The 19,240-nt window shown below is 44.6% G+C and overlaps 1 protein-coding gene across 5 annotated transcripts in view; it reads left to right on the forward strand.

Moving 5' to 3' along the window:
* EIF4G3 (eukaryotic translation initiation factor 4 gamma 3) overlaps positions 1 to 19,240 on the forward strand; it is a 152,369-nt gene that overhangs the window by 4,241 nt on the left and 128,888 nt on the right. Inside the window, exon 1 of one of the 5 annotated variants that reach the window (XM_068915436.1) lies at positions 8,696 to 8,943. The exons of the other annotated variants lie outside the window; for them this stretch is intronic. Within the exon in view, the coding sequence (XP_068771537.1) occupies positions 8,884 to 8,943 (60 nt within the window). The 5' untranslated portion in view covers positions 8,696 to 8,883. Of the gene's footprint in view, positions 1 to 8,695; positions 8,944 to 19,240 lie in introns of those variants that run through there. 5 annotated transcript variants of the gene reach the window in all.

A 19,240-nucleotide genomic window follows, 5' to 3' on the forward strand; every position in this document is an offset into this window, starting at 1 on the left:
TGGATGCTCAGGTTTTGTTGAAGTCACCTTGGTAATTCAGCATCTGCTATTGTTTTTGCAAGGTGCTGTAGCTAACTGTGCCGTGGTTGCTTGTCAGAAAGCAGCGGGCTGGCTCCTGCTCCATTGGGTCCATCGGGCAGTTCCCGCCATCTTTCTGGATGAGGATTGAGGTATGCAGCTGGTTCCCAAAAGACTGGGAGAAGAGCAAGAAATGCAGGATCGCTGTCGGGAACGTAGGAGATGTGTGTGAAGTCAGGGCGAGGTTCTGGCAACGCTTACCCGGTGTTCGGATGTGGGCCAGGTTGTGCTGTTGGAGGAGGTCTGCTTTGGTAGTCTCCTAGTTAATTTAAGACTGTTGACGAGGTCTTGGCTGTGTGGGGTTTCTATCTTTGCTCGTAGACAGCTTAGTGAGCGAAGAAGTGAGCAGAAAGGCTCACTTCTGTTAACATGGGAGGGAAAAGTACCTGTGAATTTCTCCAAGGAGAGTATCTTCAGTGTATCCTGGAGGAGACCGGGCTCAGGGTTGCTGCGATGCCCTCTGAGAGTTTGGGACCAACACCATCTTCTCTTGCAGCTTGCTTTTGTTATGAGTGGCCTTTTTCCAGAGTATGTGATGCAGTGTCTTTTTATGCTCTCTGGGGTTTATCTGTTGATGACTTTGAAGATGAGGACCCAGGGATTTAGGCAGGCAGTAGAAGCTGCTTGGGCATAAAAGTCAGGGCGTAGTGAGGAGCATGTTTGTGGGTCTTGTGCAAAGCGTGGTATCCCTGTGGATCAGGTGGATCGACTCAAGCTTCTGTGGCTTTTTGTGTTGAACTTGAGCTAATGTAAGAGTACAGTCAGCAGTTCTCTTCCAGATGCCAGTCACAGCCACTCGTGAAGAAGGTTGCTTGGAGAGTTACAGTCATGAAAGAGAAGGCATGGTGAAAGATAGGAGGGTGGGGAGGAACTGGGTTAAGATCAGAGATGTTCCTTGCTGTCTGTTTGGAGTATGAAACTCGAATTCAGGAGTGAACTCTCTGAGATCTTGGCCAGATGAAGGGAAAGAAGGAGCAACAATGTCACCTGAGACGTGTTTGTGTTTTAGAAGTGTCTGAAGCAGTATGGTATGTCTCGAGAGGGTATGCAGCAGGAGAGAAGTTTCTGAAAATGCAGAGTCTCTCCCCCCCGTTTCATGATAGTGGCTATTGTGCAGGGGAGGACTGGGCAAGGGCTTAAGAGCATATTGCCACAAATTAAGTGCTTTTAGACCTCTGTGCCGTCTCCCCTGTTGATGTTCCCCAGCATTGGCACATCTTAGCATTCTTTCAAGCAGAAATAGCTTTGATTCAATGACACAGGCTAACTGTGTTATAGTGCAGATACGTCACTTTACTAGCTTTGTAAGAGTTTGTGGGGAAATGTCTTGAAGAAAACCATTCTTTCAAACACATGATTTGAAATAGTTAATTTTCTTCCTATGTCTGAAGACAACGAATGTATATGTTTTCTGGCAGAAGTCTACATGAGAAGGTTACTTGAGGCGTTTGCATATATATATATATATATATAAAATTTTTTTAATATGCAGTACTGATCTTGGAACACAGTTTGTATTTGTATCTGTGGTAAGATGTTGGTGAGAGAGTAATGAGAGATTTAAGACAAATAACTTCCCTTTTAGGTGTTAGTAAGTGGAAGGATTTTCATCTGTGTATGTGGATTTTGTCAATCATCTTACAGTTGAAAGGCTCTTTCGTATTGTTAGCTAATATTCGGATGTGCCAAATGTATATCTTCTTCATTTTTGTGTGATAGAGTTACCGATGAAGCTTTCTTCTTAGAAGACATAGGCAACCTATATTTTCTTTCTGTCCTTCATCCAGCAATTTCAGGGCTAGTCAACTGTTAAGTTTAGTTGTGTATAAATCCTCTAATACGATTAGAGTTGCTATAGTTTTGACTCTGGGGAATTATAGATGGGTAGTATCACTGTTTTACAGGCGTTTCTCTAATAGTGAACTTCATCTGTGATTTGAATATGTTTTGTTTGCGATTGCGAAGAGTATTCTTGAAAGAATGGGGAAGAGAGAGCTTGTGTTTGTTACAGAGGGTTAGCTTTAGGTGGAGGAGTTGTGTGTCCCCATAATCTGGGGGAAGGCTGTGAAAGGACTTATGTATGTATGTAGCTTAAGAGAATATAGTTGATGTGACTTCTCATAGTAGCGTGCTTTGTGCTTGATGGTACTTCCAAGAACTTCTCGTATGCAGAGCTTTCCATCCCAAACTATGGGCTTGGTTTGGCCTCCCAAATAGGAAATGGTGATGTGGAATAGCTGGAAGAAGAAAATAAAATAGATTCATAAAAAAGAAAAGGATCAAAGGGAAGAGAACAAAAAAAAAGTTTTTTAGGCTAGTGAAATTTTCTAGTACATGTTATTCTTATGTTTTATTATATATGTTTGGAAGATGTCCCAGAACACGCTCTCCCTTTTCATAGTAGGTGATGGCATGTTGTTGCTGATGGGACTTGAGTCAAATTGCTGCTGGGCATATAACTAGGTTAATGGGACAGCATTTTTTTTCCTTTCCTGAAAGGAAAATTACATGTTCTCTATTCTTATTGTCCTGTAAGAATTGTTTTTACCTTTGGCCTCTGTGTAGTCAGCTGAGATGGACAGAAACGGACTAGTTTCCCACCCAGTGCAAAGCACTGAGGCTTCCTTAGACTGTATCAGGTTTATATCAGTTCTTCTTCTACCAAGAAGTTAGTTGTAACACCTCTGCGTACCTTCGATCTGGATGAGAGTTAAAATATTTCCAGAGTTTTAAATATGCCTTAAGAAAAGCAAAGTGGCTTCTAAAACGTGCGTCTTGAAAGGAAAAACACATATGCCACTCTTGTCCAATATCAGTAGCATTCTCCAAAACTGTCAGTGAAATGTTGAAAGGGGTTGGGACTTGTCTACATGTACAGAACAGCTGCTCCTTTCCAAGTGGTTGAACTCTGCAGGAATGAGACTCTCTTCTGAAATAAGAGTATTATAATAGTAGTAAGTAAGTAAGTAAGTATATGGGAGTAACTGTGCAAAAATCTCCAACAAGAAGGTCATCCCGCTCTTGCCAGGCTGGAAGACTTCATGTGGTACCTCCTCAGTGTGGCAAGAAGAGAAATCTTGCTGTCAATCTTTGAGTTTCTTTGGTGGTATAAAAACACCAAACAAAGAAGACTTAATACGAGTTCAAGACCTTAAATAATTCAAGTTTCCCTGAATTTGGAGAGTCGTAGCAAGGTGGAAGGTAATAAACGTTCCACCGATCATCTCTCTGGTTGCTCAGAGATTGCATATTTGCTTGCATTTTGGTTTGATTCACATGCGAGAGTAACTATGCAAGTTACTGAATTGCTGAAACTAGTCTGATTTAAATGTCTGTGTTGCTCCGGGCTTTTGAAAATATGTTTGAACTAACGCTATGGCTGTGCTAAGGGTGGTCTGAAAAAGAGATTTCCCACTTTTACGCTATGCTGTGGTGTAAAGGAGTCATAGAAGTTACTGTGTCTTGAAACCGGTATTTTTCTGGGCTTGTTTTTGTGCTTTTGCTGAAAAGCAAAAAATGACAGAAGTCTTCAGTCTTTTCAGATTAAACAGACCTTCCAACAGGAGACTCCTACTGGAAGAATCAAAGGGAAAGAATTTGTAGCGACACTACTTACAGCTCTGTGTTTTTTTTTTTAGTCAGCCACTGACTTGAACAGGATCCTCACATCCTAAAGAAAGGAAATGCCTGTAAAAATCAACATTCCCGCTAAGCGGAGAGACCTAGCCCTTTTGTCCTTGGACTACCACGAGATCTTCCTCAGAACCGTCAAGTCTTGAAACAAAATTCAGACTGAAATCTTGTCCGAAAACGTTTTGGAAGTCTTTATTCTAGCTTATAGTGTATGAGAGCTTAAGGCTTGACACTAGAAATTCTATTTTGCTGTGTGCAGCTGATAAATTAGGCAGATTCAACATGTATATTATGTTTGAAAGAGAAGTTGGCAGGGAACTATCGCTGAAGATGGATAATCTGCATGATTTCTTTTGGGGAAATCAAGAGGTATTTAAAGCTTGTTTCTTCTGACTTCTGACGTGAAATTGATGGTGCATCTTAAGCTCTAGAGTATGTTGGGAAAGGGATTTCAGCAGTTAGTGATTCATGCCCAATTTTAGCATTGTAAAACTTGAGTAGAAGCCTCTATTATGGATGTACTATTTCTTGAGCTGCTGAGACGTTTTTTGAGCTCAGTCTGCTCTAGAATATGTGGTTAGTATCAGCTTGCAGCACCCTTTGTCGCTGATGCTTACAGAAACGTAAATACGAGTTACTGGATGGTCTCACTTCAAATATTTTACTTGTTTGGGCTCTACATTTTGCAGTCTAGATTTGTGAAATGCAAGTAGTTCAGCTCTCAACCTGCCTGTGCAACTCACATTTTGTGTGTTTTACTTTAGCATTGTGTCTCAAAATAGGTTTCAGACTGCTTTTATGTTTGTCTCTTTAAAAAAAACCATTTTTGTTGATATGCAAACGTTGCAAAGTATAATTTATAGGCTATTTTGTGAGCTTAAGCTGTTCAGCTTAATTATATTGATTATAGTTCCAAAAACCTTAAAACCTTTAAAGAAGTTCATTGGCTCAAATAAACTCCTTACTGTATGTTTAAATATTTGGTTGTGAGGTTTTCTGTACCGCGTTTAACTTGAAATGGTTCCTCCCACCTTCCCACACCAATTTGAAACTTTGTCGTGCTGTCTGTCACAGTAGTACCTGGTATTGCAGACCTTAACCAAAATAACTGCTGCCAGTTTTTGGCCCAATCCCCATCTTTGCTTGCTGAAGCCACAGCACACTTTATCCACTCAGACTGACGTTAATATCATTAAATAAATGAATGAATTGTACTGTCACCAAATTCAGATTCTGGCAAAGAACATGTGAATTTTGTAGCCGGGGCCTCTCTCCAAAATGTCTTATTGAATGTCCTAGACATCAGTTGTGGGGATAGTCAGCAAAAAAGCTTTCTAGTAAAACGCATATGCTGTAGCCAGAGTTATGGTGAGGAGCGATATATCTTGTCATCTAAGATGAGTATTAATCAACCAGTGAAGTGCACGTGAAAAGAAACTGGAGCGCAGCACTGAAGCAGGTGAACAGGGGGGAACCGAAGAGGGGTGGGGAGCTGTTTCTTCCTTTGGCAATGCAGCTCTTGCTTGCAGTTGGGAGTATGTTAGTGGGGGAATATAGCCTCACTGGGAAGTGATGCAAGCAGGGATAGCTTAGCCTGCACCAGGCAGTTCAAAGTCTCACCGGCTGAGCTAAAATGCGAAAAGGTCATTCAGGATTTGGAAGATCTTGGAGCCGTCTGCTAAGCTTCCACCTCTAGCAGGAGAAAGTTGAAATTACTTTCTCAGTGGAGAGCGAGAAGAGCTCGCTAGTGACGTTTTTCTTGTTGTCTGGCTCCATCCTAATTTTTATTATGTTGTGCTTAAGACAATGTTTTTGCTTAGGAATAGGGGAGGTAGAAGATCTGTAACATCCACCCTTGCTGCAAGTGGATCAAACGTGTCCCTGGGTTGCACAGGAAAAATTGAAAGTGTTAAGTGTTTTGACAGAGTAATTTGGTGAATCATATAATTGAGTAACTGCATCCTGGATATACTGCAGCCGCAAAGTCTGTCTTCTGGGTTTTGGAGATAGTACAATACATGGCTGACAGGCTAGAGCAGCGTGGGGCACTGTATCTGAGGCAGCCCCAGGAGCAGGGCTGGCAGCTTACTGTGGTCTCTGGATTCTCCTTGAAAAAAATGGCTTGGTCGATCCCATCTGACACAGGAAACTGGGCGACTACATGTAGTGTCTGAGCATTGCCACAAGTTAGTTCCCTAACAGGGAAGTGGCTCGCAATGCTTAGGAGGCCCTCTTACCACAGGAGAGGAGGAATGTTAGAAGCTTCGGTTCTTGCTAGCCTGGTGACCTTCTTGTTCTCTTGAATTCAAGAGAAATTTGAAGGGGCGATTCTGAAGTCTAAAGCCAATGCTTGCCTCCACTGATGAAGCTGATGTGCACTATTCGGACCTCTTAGTTTTGCCAGCACGTCTGACTGGGGTGGGGAGGGGGGTCAGCTCGTTCAGTGCATATCTTATGTCTTTTGCTAGAATTTCCCTCGCTGTTTGGGCTAGTAATTACTATTTCAGTGTTTTGCTGTCCATTACTTGCTTCCCTATACTTCTGTTGCATGTATGGATGAGACCAAATTCATCTGTATGGTTGGTGGTGAAGACCGAATTCAGGGTTCTCAAACTGGAGAAAATCCTTACGCTCTCTTCCTGCCTCTCCCCATGCCTTAGCATTTGTCTTGAGTACAGTTAATCTGATAAAAGGCTGCTAAAATAGCACTAATAACCAGTGCAGTCTTCAGTACATCCCTACTCATGTTTTAACAGGTGATGTCACTCATTGCCATGGCAATGATGAAAGCTAACTGGTTGGGTAATGTTCACGCGTGCTTATTCAGAAGTTTGCAATCTCCATTTTGAGGGCCCACTACGAATGCAACGATATTGCAGTTTCTGTGCCGAAACCAACGGAAGCGAGACCTTGCGCTAGTCAAAAAAGGAGCAGACCTGCTCGCTCAGAAGCGTGCGTTCAGCCGCGTGGTGTTCAGGAGTGTCCCTTCAGTACTTGGTCAAATAGTCCTGAGCTCTGAGCAGGCAGAGACAGTCCTGGCGATTCCCATTCCCTTCCTGGTGCGTACAGTGCAGCACAGCAGGTACGTCTTCACCGACTTCCAGCTGTGTGTTCCTTCAGATCCATAAAATTATTTCAGAGGCCAATTTGTGGAATAAGGAGAGAGCTTGGAAATCTTCCTTGGCAGTCGCGTGTAGAAGATGCAGCCTTCCTTCTCTGTTTTACCGCTGTTTGTAGTCCAAATTCAACAGGTAGCGTTAATGAAAGTAAAACTATTTTTTAAATGGGAAATGCTCTGAAACTGATTTGCTGTTCCTCTGTAGGTGTGTTGAAGACCAGGATGTTACGGTATGGTTTTCCACTTAAGACATTTAACATGGTTGTATTCCTGTAAAATCTTATTTTAAATGGCATCTCTGTCGTACCTAGCACTAAAACAGATTCAGCTGGGATAAGTATATTGTCGCTATTACTCTTTTTCATAAAGTATCCTGTAAAGGTGTGTGCAAAGTTTGCAGCTGAGAGGCCTTCTGAGGAAAAACGGGAGAGGTGGAGGATTGGACCAAAGGCACCCAGAGATCCCTTCTAACCTGTATTACTTTACGAGCTCTGATTTTTGTGCAGCAGTATAAGCTACATCGCTCTGACTTCAATAGGTGCCTGCTTTTTCAGGATTTCATTTTGCATGGCATGGGATTTTAACTTAGGAGAAGTCATACGGTCTGCACGTGGCAAAAGGGTACTTATGATTTCCTTTCATTTTGATAAGATTATGGGGGGAAATGATGAGGCATTACCAAACTGGGAGTTGAAATGAGCGTTTGTGCTCTCAAGAAGCACACTTTGGGGATTTGTTACTGGGCTCGTGGAAGGACGATGAGTCTGGGTGACCGCCCTGCTGTCACCCTGATGCCTCCTGACGGATCGACCAGTCGAGCATTCACTTTTACCATGAAGTCACAGCGTGAAGTGTTAGAGACGTGGTAGGAAACGTAGCCTAGTGAATGAGAGAGTAAACTCCTAGGTGAGTGTTTAATATTCATGGTTATCACAGAGAGGGAAAGCTCGGGATGGGAGTATGTGGTTGCTGCTGTAGGATCCTGAACGTCCAGCAATGTAAGCCGTGGCTGTCCTGGGGTGAAGAGGGTGCATGTTGTGGGGACGCCTTATAAGCTACAGCCTTTGTGTTTTTACAGTACACGGTTCAAAGTAAATAGTTGGGGGGGGGGGGGAGAAAGAGTCCTGTGTTAATAAAACGCATTGGATGATAAAAATGAATAAGCTGTGTGTTTAGTGAATTACGGAAAACTTGTGTTGAAATTTAGATTCTCTCGTAGCGGGTGAGAATTGCCACTGCTGAATGCTATAGTACTTGTTTCTGTCTGGGGAACCTTCCCCCCGCCTCCCCGCAGTCTTGTAACAACATGCCCCTAGATGCAGATAATTACTGGTACTAAAGGGAAGTTGGCGCCTTAAGGTTTTATTTTTATGAATTCGGTTTTAGGGAAGTTAGACTGTAATACCCATGTGAAGTTTGCACCAGGTTGCAAGTTGAATAAAAGCCAAGTAGTAGCTAGGTAAAAGGAAGGCTTTTCAGTAGACTGTCTAGAAAACCGAAGAATTTTTTTTTTCCTGGGGTATCTAATAATCTCCCACTGGAAAAGTAAAATTGCATATCTTTTTCTACAGCTTGATGCTGCTTTTAATACTTACCACGGTCATTTCTGTTTCTGCTGCTTAAGATGAGCTAGAGGGTTCCCTCCTGGTCTTCCTTTCTCAGCGAGCCTTTTAGTTAGGCTATCCAGCCCTCTTTACTTTCTCTATTTGGACTTTTTAATGTTCTTAACTGGTTATGCGTTTGCAGTATAAACCCTGTTTAGAAATAACTCTTGTGCGTATGTGTTAAGTAACTGCTCGGGGGGGGGGGAAGGGGGGGGGAACGCGGGCGGGCGGGCGGAAAGGCAAACAACCCCAATCTTCCCTTGCTGGCGCAACTCTTGGGAATAGAGGAATTACTCTGCCAACGCAGTTCCTTGCCTGGTGTAAGCTATCCTCCCCAAACGCTTTACAGCCATTCCAAACTGCAGGACCCGGGCCGCGGAGCGTGTTTATCAGGTTACCTCAAAGCAACGCGTGAACAGTGTCTAAGCAGGTCCGAGTCTCTTTGCGAGCATGCGTGCCGCTGGTATCGAGCCAGAAACGGCTGTTTCGGCTGCTAATCGTGGGACAGAGGTATGCTAAATTTGCATAAGGATATCTTCTTCTTCTTCTTTTTTTTTTTTTTTTCATTTTTGGAAATGTGATTCAGTTTCGCATGCCATACTGTGTGTTTGGGATATCGTAGTATGAATTGTTTTAAGCCCAATGATAAAAAAGTAGAATATAGAGGCATTTTACAATATATAACCTGAACGTTATATCGGCGGTTGCATTATTGAATGTGAAAGGTAGAAGGTAGGTATGGCGTTGTTCCTCCTTGTCTGTAGCATTTTGTTAAAAATACTTCCTTTTCCCTGCTAAACTAGATGTACGCAGGCATGTGACGCAGCTTAAGATCTAGAGGACGGCAGAAGAGCTATAGCTGTTACTTTTAGAACAGGACAAAAGCTAAGTAAGTCTAGAAAGGAGCGGGCTGGTGCATGTCACTTGGCCAAATATGAGCTCAAAACCGTGTTCTCCCGTGACTCTCTCCTGATTTCTACCGTGTGGTTTTAGTCAAGTCAGCTTGCTTGCTGCCATGCTTTGTGTATTTTTACAGCATTTACCAAGGCGTTTGCTTAGTCTCACGTAGTCGTCATTCAGTGCGAGGTTATGATCTCTTTTTAGGATTGCCTCATGGCGATGGTTGCGATTGCTTTGCTCAGTAGCCTGGTGAAAGCTTGGTGAAAGCTTTAGCCAGGCAGTGAGCTTTCTCTGCCCGTCTTTTCTTCTCCTAACCCTTCCGTCCACTTCCGCCTTTAAAGGTTTCAAAAAAGGATCATTTTATAGAAGCTGGCTGGGGAGGAGTCAGATGGTTTTTAAATTGACAAAACGGGGTGCGGTTAGCTTTGACAGTGGTGGTGGTTATCAGCTGGGGCAGAAATGTCTTAAGCCAGCAGCAGCTGGAGTGTTTTCTGGCAGCCTGTTTGCCTCCATCGTCTCTGGAGAGAGGTTTGCAGCAGGCAGAATTGCCTCTTGATCGTGCGGGCATTTCTCTGCTAAACAGTTTCTTGCATGAATATGTTTTTTAACATTTACAAAGTGCTATGTAGCCAGAGGCCAGTATAGAAGAACCTCACAGAAGAAAGCAGTGTTAAGATAACTGTCTTTCAGGTAATTTTTTTTTTCTTCCCCTTCTGTTGTAGCTAATTGCAAGAGTAAATGCAGTTAACAGTATCCCAGTTTTTTTTTCTGCTGCACCATACTGAGAAGTACCTTGTTCAAGAGGCTTTCTTCCCTCCCAGCTTAGTTCATTTTTAGATGCTGAAGGGCATTTTGGGACTTTATTATAACTTCATTTTACATTATGTTTATATGAAACAGACAACAAAAAAAAAAATCCAGCGCTTTGCCAAATATTTTTGGAAAGAACAAGCTTCGTGGATAATCGTTTTCATGTTCTACTTGCTCCTTGGTGTGTTAAGACTATAGAAGAATCTTCTCTAGCCTGGAAAAAGGCTTTGAGCGATTAGCCTTCAAGTAGTCACTTGAGGCAGGTTGATTAAGAAACATACTCGACGTTAGATTTAATCAAGATTTGAATAATGGAGTTAAGATTGACTGTCACTCCTGTAATCCAGTTATTTTTAGACCGGAATCGGTATGCACCACTCCCCAAATAGTCAATACCGTTGCTCTGAAGGCAGCCTGATCACAGTGCCTTTTGACAGGGTGGATCTTCTTCAGCTTTACACTTGCGGTTTCATTCCATTAACATATACCTTATTAAACACGTTGTGCCTAACTTTGCCGTTCGGCACAAAGGAATTCACAAGGCAGCACTGAGGTTTGCTATCCAAAGCGCAGCTCAAATACGTAAGTAGAAGTGAGTCCAGCAACGTGGTGGTGTTGATGGCAGGACTTAAGCTCCTTTCGTATTCAAGAAACATTGGAACTGTGTTGGGAAGGAGCTCTGTGAGTCACTGTGAACTTAATCAACCTTTTGCTCTTGGATATCTTGGACGAGAAGAGCTCAGGTATGAATTAATCTTCACGATGCGAATAAGATTTGCCTAAGTGAGTGCTTCAGTTATTGCTAACGTCCGAAAGCCTTTCCTGCTGGAAGGCCCGACGGTATGATGTTGCAAGTCCTGACGCTTGTTGCTCTTTTTCAAAGCACTGGAACTCACAAGAGCTCACTGAGCGTCCGTGTGTCACTTGGGCCCTGCCCTCTTCTCCAGCTGCGACTGCAAGTAGTGGAGTGTGAATTGCCATGTCTTGAGCCTTTTTATGGGTGTTACGTGTGCCTTAAGGGGAACTGTGTTTGTGGAAACGTGAGATTAGCGATCGCTGCTGAGCGCTGGAAAGTTGTCCTTTGGTGTCTTGCAAGGGCCGCGTGGTGCAGCAGTGAACGTGTGTTGTAGCTGCTGCTCAGCTGTTTCTTCCCTATCGTGGGGACCAAGCACGAAGCAACGCGAAGGCTTTCACCGAGTTAGCTGTCCGCTCGGAGATCGTTCTGGGGAAGCAGCACGGTTCTTGTGTTTGCTGTTCACTGTAGGCAAAGAGAAACCGGCTTGCGAAGGGATTGAGTGGAGGGAAACGGAATTGCTTCTGCGAGAGGTGAACGTTTGAGTGAATCTGGATTGCTTTAAAGGAGCGTCCTTACTTTGTTGATGTGCCCTGCTTCTGCAGAGAGTACCAGAAGGCCTGATTTGCTGAATTGCCCTTAAGAACAGTGAAATTGCAACAAAATAGTCTTTCCAGGAACTGAAAAGAGCGATTGCCCTAAAAATAAAAATCGGCACTACCTGTGCCGAGTGAGCACTCTTCAGTAGCATCATTTTATTTGTATGTAGTGGTAACGTCAACTTCCCCTTAGCAACTTGGGTCAGTGTGGGCCAAAAAAGGCCACAGCTTGCGTGGAGTTAATCTCGTAGTGCTTTAAAATAAATAGTTACTTAGCCCTAAGTGGGAATTGTGAATCTGTGTGCTGTGCATCACCCTTCCCAGGCCGGGTTTCTCTTTGTCATGTCTGAAACACCCACCCAGAGTTTTCAGTTTTGGTTTTGTCTTCTGGGCTGAGAAAGAGGACCGTCAGCAAGGAAGAGCTCATACATAACCACAGCTAGTCTTAAGTTGCTCATGAGAGGTTGGTTGGCTTCAAATGCAGCGTGTTTAGGCTTTGGAACAGGTAAGATCAGGGGACAGTATCTCATTTTCCTGCCCATGGGAGAAGCACGTGCAAGGTTTTTGTAGTCTTTTTACATGACATCAGGGGATGGTAAAATACTTCAAAAGAATACCCTCCCATTTGGATGTTCTCAATGCAAATAAAATCTTGGAGCAGGCCCAGGTGGCTGCAAAACATGGTTGAACTCAAATCAATGAACTGATTAAAATCTCTGTACCAAAAGTGCGTGTAGTCCCCTTTACAGTTTACAACTCAGTGAAAGCAAGGAACAGAAAAACAGCAAACCTTTCCTGACGGTACTTTGAGGAGATTGGCTTTGGTTGACACATCTTTCGGTCCTGCCCTTTGTCCCTAAAGCCTGTTTATATGCCGAGTTTGCTAGGCCATGTGCAGAACGCTATCTTGCAACTCAAGTGTTGGTATTGAAAGCAGCAAAGAGCCCAGCAGTTGGGACTTGAAGCTACCAGAGCCGTGGCAGCTACGCTCTTCCAGTGGCCTCAGTAAATTTAAGAGGTTCTTTATCTGTTTTTTCTTACGTCTTGATCTTTTTTCAGATGAATATTCGAGTAGAATGGCATCGCATAGCTCTTAAGTGCCGTGTAATAAACTACAAGAGAACTTCTGCTTTTTTTTTTCTTTTTTTATTAAGTAACTTCTATTATCAATGGTTTCGTTTCTAAATGCTGGTATTTCATAATTGCATCTCAGAATGCATGTTGTTATCTTTGATCAGTCCTTCTGGTCTGTGTAAAGCAGAAGTGAGCAGAACAAATGTTTACATCTTGATTTACCTGAAAACAGAGTGTACTTTCATGCAGGCATTTTTGATGTTCTTGTGTCTATGGCAGTTACATTAAAGCTTTAGGGTAAAGACTTTGTATTTAAGTTGCTGCTTGATGCACGTGGAGTTTAAAAACACACTTAAATAAAACTTCCCCTGCTGCATTTCATTTTTAATTATCGACACCAGAGTCTTTCATTTATAGTTAGCATGGTGAAAGAAAATTGCCTATCAATACGCTACCTCTGCATGTAACGCCAGAGTTGCCAATTAAAGCGCAAGCCATTGCCAGTCAGTCAGAAATCGGTGTTTTACGGAGCGACTTTCTCCCCAGACTCGGGCGTCAGAGTTGCGTGTTGTAGCAGCTGCTGCCTTTGCTAGAATTGCTAGCGCGTAAAGAATTACCCGAATTTATTCGGGGTGACTTTTTGTTGCTCTCTTCACTTTTCTGTTCCGTCTCCTTCTCTCTCCGTGTTCATTAATGCCGCCTTTGAGGGTATTTCAGTAATCGGACATCTGCACGTGAGAACATGTAGCAGCCTGGTTTTTAAAAAGAGGCGACAAGAGAGCATGTTGTGAAATCCGGCATTGCAGCGTAAGAGGTTTTTTTTTTTTTTTTTTTTTTAAGTTCCCCTTTCCACTTTGCAAGCAGCCCGCTTGCCGTAGCCCCTTTCCACCTGCAAAGAAACAAAAGACGGTGCCAAAAAACTATTCCTGCCGTCGGGGTAGGGGGGGCGGGAGGGCGTTTGGGTAGTCAAATGCCTCTTTGTGCCGCGAGGTGCGTGTTCAGACAGGGCTCCTGGCGAAGCGGTTTGCCCGTTTTGTCCCGTTTGGGCGCGTTATTCCCCCTCTGGAGGCGTCCGTGCCCCTTTCGCATGCGGGATGCGTGGGGCAGAGTAACTTTTTGCGCAGCTGGCTGTTTTTAATGAGGCTTTCCACCATTTTCCAGTGAGCCAGCGCATCAGCGCTTCTAAAAAGATCTTTATCTTCCCGGTTAAGACCTGGAGTCTCAGCGTACTGGAAAACCTGAAAGGAAACAGCATCCTGTGCGAACCGTGGCTTTGTGCATACTTATGTAATGGGCTATCAATCACATTTAATTAAAACTGTGGTAACGGTGCAGTTTTACTCCCTTCAGTTCAGCTACGATGCAGAGGCAAAGAAAGTTTTATCTCTACAAGCTATTCTTGCAGAAGTTATTGCTGTGATTGCGATTAACAACCCCTTGTCTTTAAGGCAAAGAAATTGGTTTCCTTCTTTTTCTACAGAAATTTCTTGCCCCTTGGCCATCTCCAAAAATAGGTGCAGAGTCTCGAAAAGTGAAATGTTTGCGCTTAAACGGGCTGGCGCAGATTAGCGTGTTGAGTGGTGCAAAGCCACAGGGTTTGACTAACTTACCTGTCACGTAGCTATGGAAAGGAAACCGGCTTTAGTAGAACGGAGCCTGGGCGCAGATTTCTTCTGAGCGTGGCTGTGCGCGTCCTGCGTTCGCACCTGAAGTACGCGAGCGCGTGGGAGCTTCTTTTCTACGCCGGGTTCGCGTGGTGATCTCTCTGCTGTCCCCTTGCGTCCTGTCATTAGGTGCCTAAATGTCGAAGGGGTGGAACTGTGCGCTGTGTTATTATTATTATTTTTCTTGCAGCAGCGTTTCCTTTGCGTGGTTATTCGCGAGGCCCTGTTGCAGAAACCTGTTTGCAACAGTTGAGATTTTGGAAGAGGGGAGCGTTCAAACCTTGCTCCTCTCTCTGCCGGGACGGTGGGTTTCAGCATATAACCCGTGAACCGAGCGCCCGATTCAGGAGAGGAGCGAGCTGAGACGTCCTGCCTTTGTGGCTGTTGGTTTTTACAGCGTAGTGTTTCTGTTCCTCCAGGCATGCAGCTCACAAGAAGTACTGGAGGTACTTAAAGGCAACATCTTCAACCACGTGGAGAGTGCGGCCTCTTAGTTTCTGTAGGGTCGTGTGCGAGCTGCAGCTGAGGCAAGGAACTTGGGTGTTGCTGTGTTTCAACGTTTTGGGGAAGCACGATCCCCCTAGCAAGCGTCAGGCCCTTCGAGGTAACGCTCGCCTTCGCTGCTCTGCATTTCCGACTGGGTCACGTGCATCTGCGTTAAATGGCACCAACTTGGACCTTCCTTCTCCCTTCTTAGATGCTTGCTAGGTCTTTTGCTTAGCCGCTAAGCGCTGCTGAGTCTTTATGCAATGCTGAGAAAAGGAGAGGATGTTTTTCAAACTTTGCTTCGTGGAATCAATATGAAATCTTATTCCGTTTTCTCTTTGACTGTGAAAGGCTTGCGTGTTTTGTAGCCTGCTGGGTAATTATCTTGAAATGAGGAGTAGGTCCTAAACGTAAAGGATGCAGAGAAGGAACACAAATATTTCCTCAGTCCCAAAAGGGGAACAATAGCGCATTGTTGGGAGGAAGGGACGGCAGAAAAGTGAAACAGGGATTTATTTTCTATAGCTTACTATTTATATTGCCCTCGGAGGCTCTCTGGGAACGAGCTGTCCCATTGCTGGACTGCGTGTCCCTGGTCGAGGAAGGTTCGACGGGAGCCGGCGCTACGCTTTGAGCGCCCGTTTGTTCCTAGACAATGCCGGGGTTACGGGCTGCTTGGAAAGCTGCACTGTGCTCATGCGAGAGTCCTCTCTCCCTTGCGGCTTTGGCAGCTGAGGAGACGTCCCCTAAAGAGACAGTACTCTTCTTCCTCCCACCCTCACTTTCTCTGCTATATATTGGGCCGTTGAATAGGCTTGCATTGACCGGAAAGACAAAGAACTCTTTCAGGCGCTGGCTTTAGCTGCAGCCAGTGCGCTGTGGGCTTTTGTTAATACTCTCAGTCCCCCCTTTCTCTTTCGCCAGCCCCAACTCACATTGTTCATACATTTCAGGAGCAGTAATGATATTTGTGAATTCACGTCGTTTGCCCGATTCACGGGAAAAGTTGCAGAAAAGCTGGGAGAGGGCACGCTACCTCTTGCGTTCTCTGCGGAGTATTTTCTTTCGTGCCTTTAGCAGAGAAAAGTGGATCGTGTAAACAGCTAGCAGTGAATCCTTGCGTGAGCAGAACGTGGTTGCAGAGCGTTAGCGCCCGGGTGCAGGCGCCCGGGGACTGAAGGGCTCGTTCTGGTGCCTGGGAATGCTAAAAGGCTTTCCCTCCTCCCCGTTGGATCAGTCTCCATGTTGTCCTGTTTAATTTTCTTATTGCATTAGCCAACTAAAGATGTAAGCTCTTATTAAAACAGCTGTTTTTGCTAAGTGGCAGTGTACAGTTGGAGAGTATTGTGCAACGGCTGTAATTCGTTCGGTGTCCTAAACTGATTTGTTTTGTGAGTGAGTGTGTGTGTGTGTGTGTGTGTGTGCGGTGGGGGGGTGCTTCCCACTGGTAGATAGGGGCCACCAAAAGGAAAGCGTCTTTTCCCTTCATGAATCAGAAAGCTACTGGTGGTTTGCATCTCGTCATTGTGAAACATCAGCGTGGGAATTAATTCCTTGAAATAAAGCGGTAGGAAGCAGGTGATTGAAAGGGTTGATGCAAAGCAGACACGCAAAAATGAGTGCAACTGCTGCCAAGAGTAAGGAGCAAGCTGGAATGATGGTTGCTTATCTTGAAACAGGGACGATCGTTTGGGGGGCAGGGGGGAACGAGGGGGTATCCCGAAATGAAATATGCCTTTAGATGAAACGCTGCAACTGGGAGAACAGAGTGCTGATGAATTTGATCATGCAGATGAGATGGTGTCGGTGCTGCTATCGGACTTGGAAGATGACCGTGAAGCCCGTCCTAGGCTTCGAAGCACCTCCTTGCACTTTTTTCTTTTTCTTTTTCCCTCCCTGTAGAAAAGTTGGCTTTTTGGCAGCCTAAACCAGCTTTTAATGAATGGCGTGAGAAGTTGCATCTTAGGCTAGCGTCTTCCTGACCGGAGCATGAATTATGTAGTTGAGAGAAATAAGTGAGGCTGATTTCTGTGCCTTTAAAGGATAGTGTAGCGTAGCATCCTGGAGTGAGTATGTGACGGACAGGAAGAAAAATGCCATTCAGAGCTGTGGAGGGGCTCTGAGCAAGTGGCAAAAGAAATACTTGTCACAGGAACAAGACTTATTTTTTTCCGAATGGAGGATGACTGCAACTTTTTATGGGGGCTGAGCACACAGTTTGAAACTAGCTGGGAAGATAGCCCTGGACGTGGCTCTTCCTCACTGCCCAGCACCCATCTTCTTTGGGCCTTGCTAGCTGGGAAAGAATGATTGCCTGAATTTCCATACAAGAAAATGTGTGTGTGTGCACATAGACCCTTTTTTGTTTGTTTGTTTTTAAAGGGATTGAAGGCTCAAAATCCATAGTCTTTGGATAAATTTAACCAACTTCAGACAGCAAGCCCAGCAAGGTAAGATATTAGGAAGTGCCTGGGTTGGCGTTGCTTTGCCACCCGTCTTGAGAAGCGCAGGACTACCCAATTGCAATGTGCTCGGATGTTTAAACATATATTCTTCAGTGATACTTTTTTTTTTTTTTTCCTACTGTTACCTTCCCATTTTTTTTTAACGGTTTCGAGACTGACCAAGAAAAAGTGCTGTAGGATCTGGGTAACGTCTTTGCGCTCAGGAAGGAAGTTCTGCGTCATCTCCAGTTTAGCTTTGTTTGGAAGGCTTCCTTAACCACGTGACCTGCAAATCTAATATTTCATTAATTACTAGAAACTGGTTGCTTTAGAGCTTTTCATTAGCCAGGAAAAGCTTAGCAAGTAGACCACCACGCCGCCCAGACGCTTTTCGAGCTCTGGCAAACGTTGTCTTTAATTCTGTTATTCGTGCTAAAGGATCGGGTTCTCGGGTTGGTTTTTGGTTTGTTTTCTTTTTTTTTTTTTTTTTTTTTTTCTTTTCGGGTCTCCGCTTTGTAAGTAAATGCCTGGGGTAAAATTGCTGTGTGGCAGCGTAGCCCAATAGGGGGAGTCTGAACTTTAAATAAAGCCGGGTCTGAATTCCTTCCAATTTCCTGTACAAAGAGATGAGCCTTGCCGCGTGTCTCGAAGGCTAATAAATTTAGGCTCTTGCGGATCAAAGGGGAAATGAATCCGAAGGCCTAGGGGCCTTCACTTTGCTTTAAAGCACGGAATATGGCCGTGAGACAAGCACTGAGAAAATTGTCCTTGCGACTACTTTTTTTTAATGCCAAAAGTTTTGCAACAAAGTAGAAACAACGGTTATTTTCTTAGCCTCTTTAGCCGGCGAAATTCTGTAGCTTGCCCACCGCCTCCCCTTCGGGTGGGAAAAGTTGTGGTGGCCAGGGCTCGCCTTGAACCTTGCGATTGGACGCCGGTTATTAGATTTTGGTATGCCGGAGCCCTGGTCAAAATAAAATTTGCTGTTCTCCTACCCCTTTTTGCCCAAAAAGCTATTGAAACTACGGGGCGCTTTGGCGTAGCTGAGGTTAGTCGCTGCTGAGAATAACTCGCTGCAAAAATCCGTCGGCAGCTGCTGCCACAAAACGGATAGCATTTCTGAGTAGTTGAGCTGGGCTTTCGCTCTTTGTTGGGGGAAAAAACTGCCATCTTCCCTCCACGCTCGTGCTTCTGGAAGGCTGTCGTAATAAAAGCCTTGGGCTTAAAAGCCCTCGTGTACTTGTCGACCTCGAGCGCCCTTTTTACTGCTCCTCTTTTCCTGTCTTTGATGTCTGAGCCCTGCATATTTGTGGCCGTTTCCACAGGCGTGTGTTATGCTCAGACAGACGCGACTGCACTTCCGGCCTTAAAACTTCAGCGTTGGGACTCGGTTTTGATTAATTTGAGTAAAGGGAGATTTTTGTTGGAAAGCGCGTAACGCTAGGCGTGGGATTATTGAATTGGCTGATTAATTACCGGGGGAGCGTTGTATGAAGACGGAGGTGGGAAGCAGCCCTTCCACTGCTCGAGGGGGAAGGATGTTTTTGTCGCGTTGGGAGGCGAGTTTACCAAAACTGCGTGGTGGTGTCTCGACCCTGTAAACTATACCAGGGACAGCTCCTTTAGATGGAAAGGGACATCCCTTGCTTTAGTCCCTTAAGCCTTTCCTACTCCAAGCTTGTAGAAACCAAACCAAAACAAAATAACCCCAATTGCAAGCGTGTTAATACTGGCTTGGTTGAACTGGCAAAAGCACCCGTGGGAACACCGGCTGGGCAGAAAAATCCAGCGTATTAAATGCGTATATATGACTTAGGCGACGATAAAAAATGCCTGCAGCTGCTAAAGCTTGGTCAATAGTCGTGTTCCTCTTTGGACGTATATTGGAGAAAGCTTTTCTATTTCCCTGACGTGGCTCGAGTACAAAACGCAGGAGATGAGTCAGAAGATGACAAAATGAGCTGCTGCCTTTGCTTTATGAGGGGGCTTGTGCTCAAAGATGCCAGACTCGCACACAACTGCTGGGCTAGCCTCATG

Source organism: Struthio camelus, chromosome 21 (assembly GCF_040807025.1).
Source record: "Struthio camelus isolate bStrCam1 chromosome 21, bStrCam1.hap1, whole genome shotgun sequence".
Taxonomy (NCBI): Eukaryota; Metazoa; Chordata; class Aves; order Struthioniformes; family Struthionidae; genus Struthio; species Struthio camelus.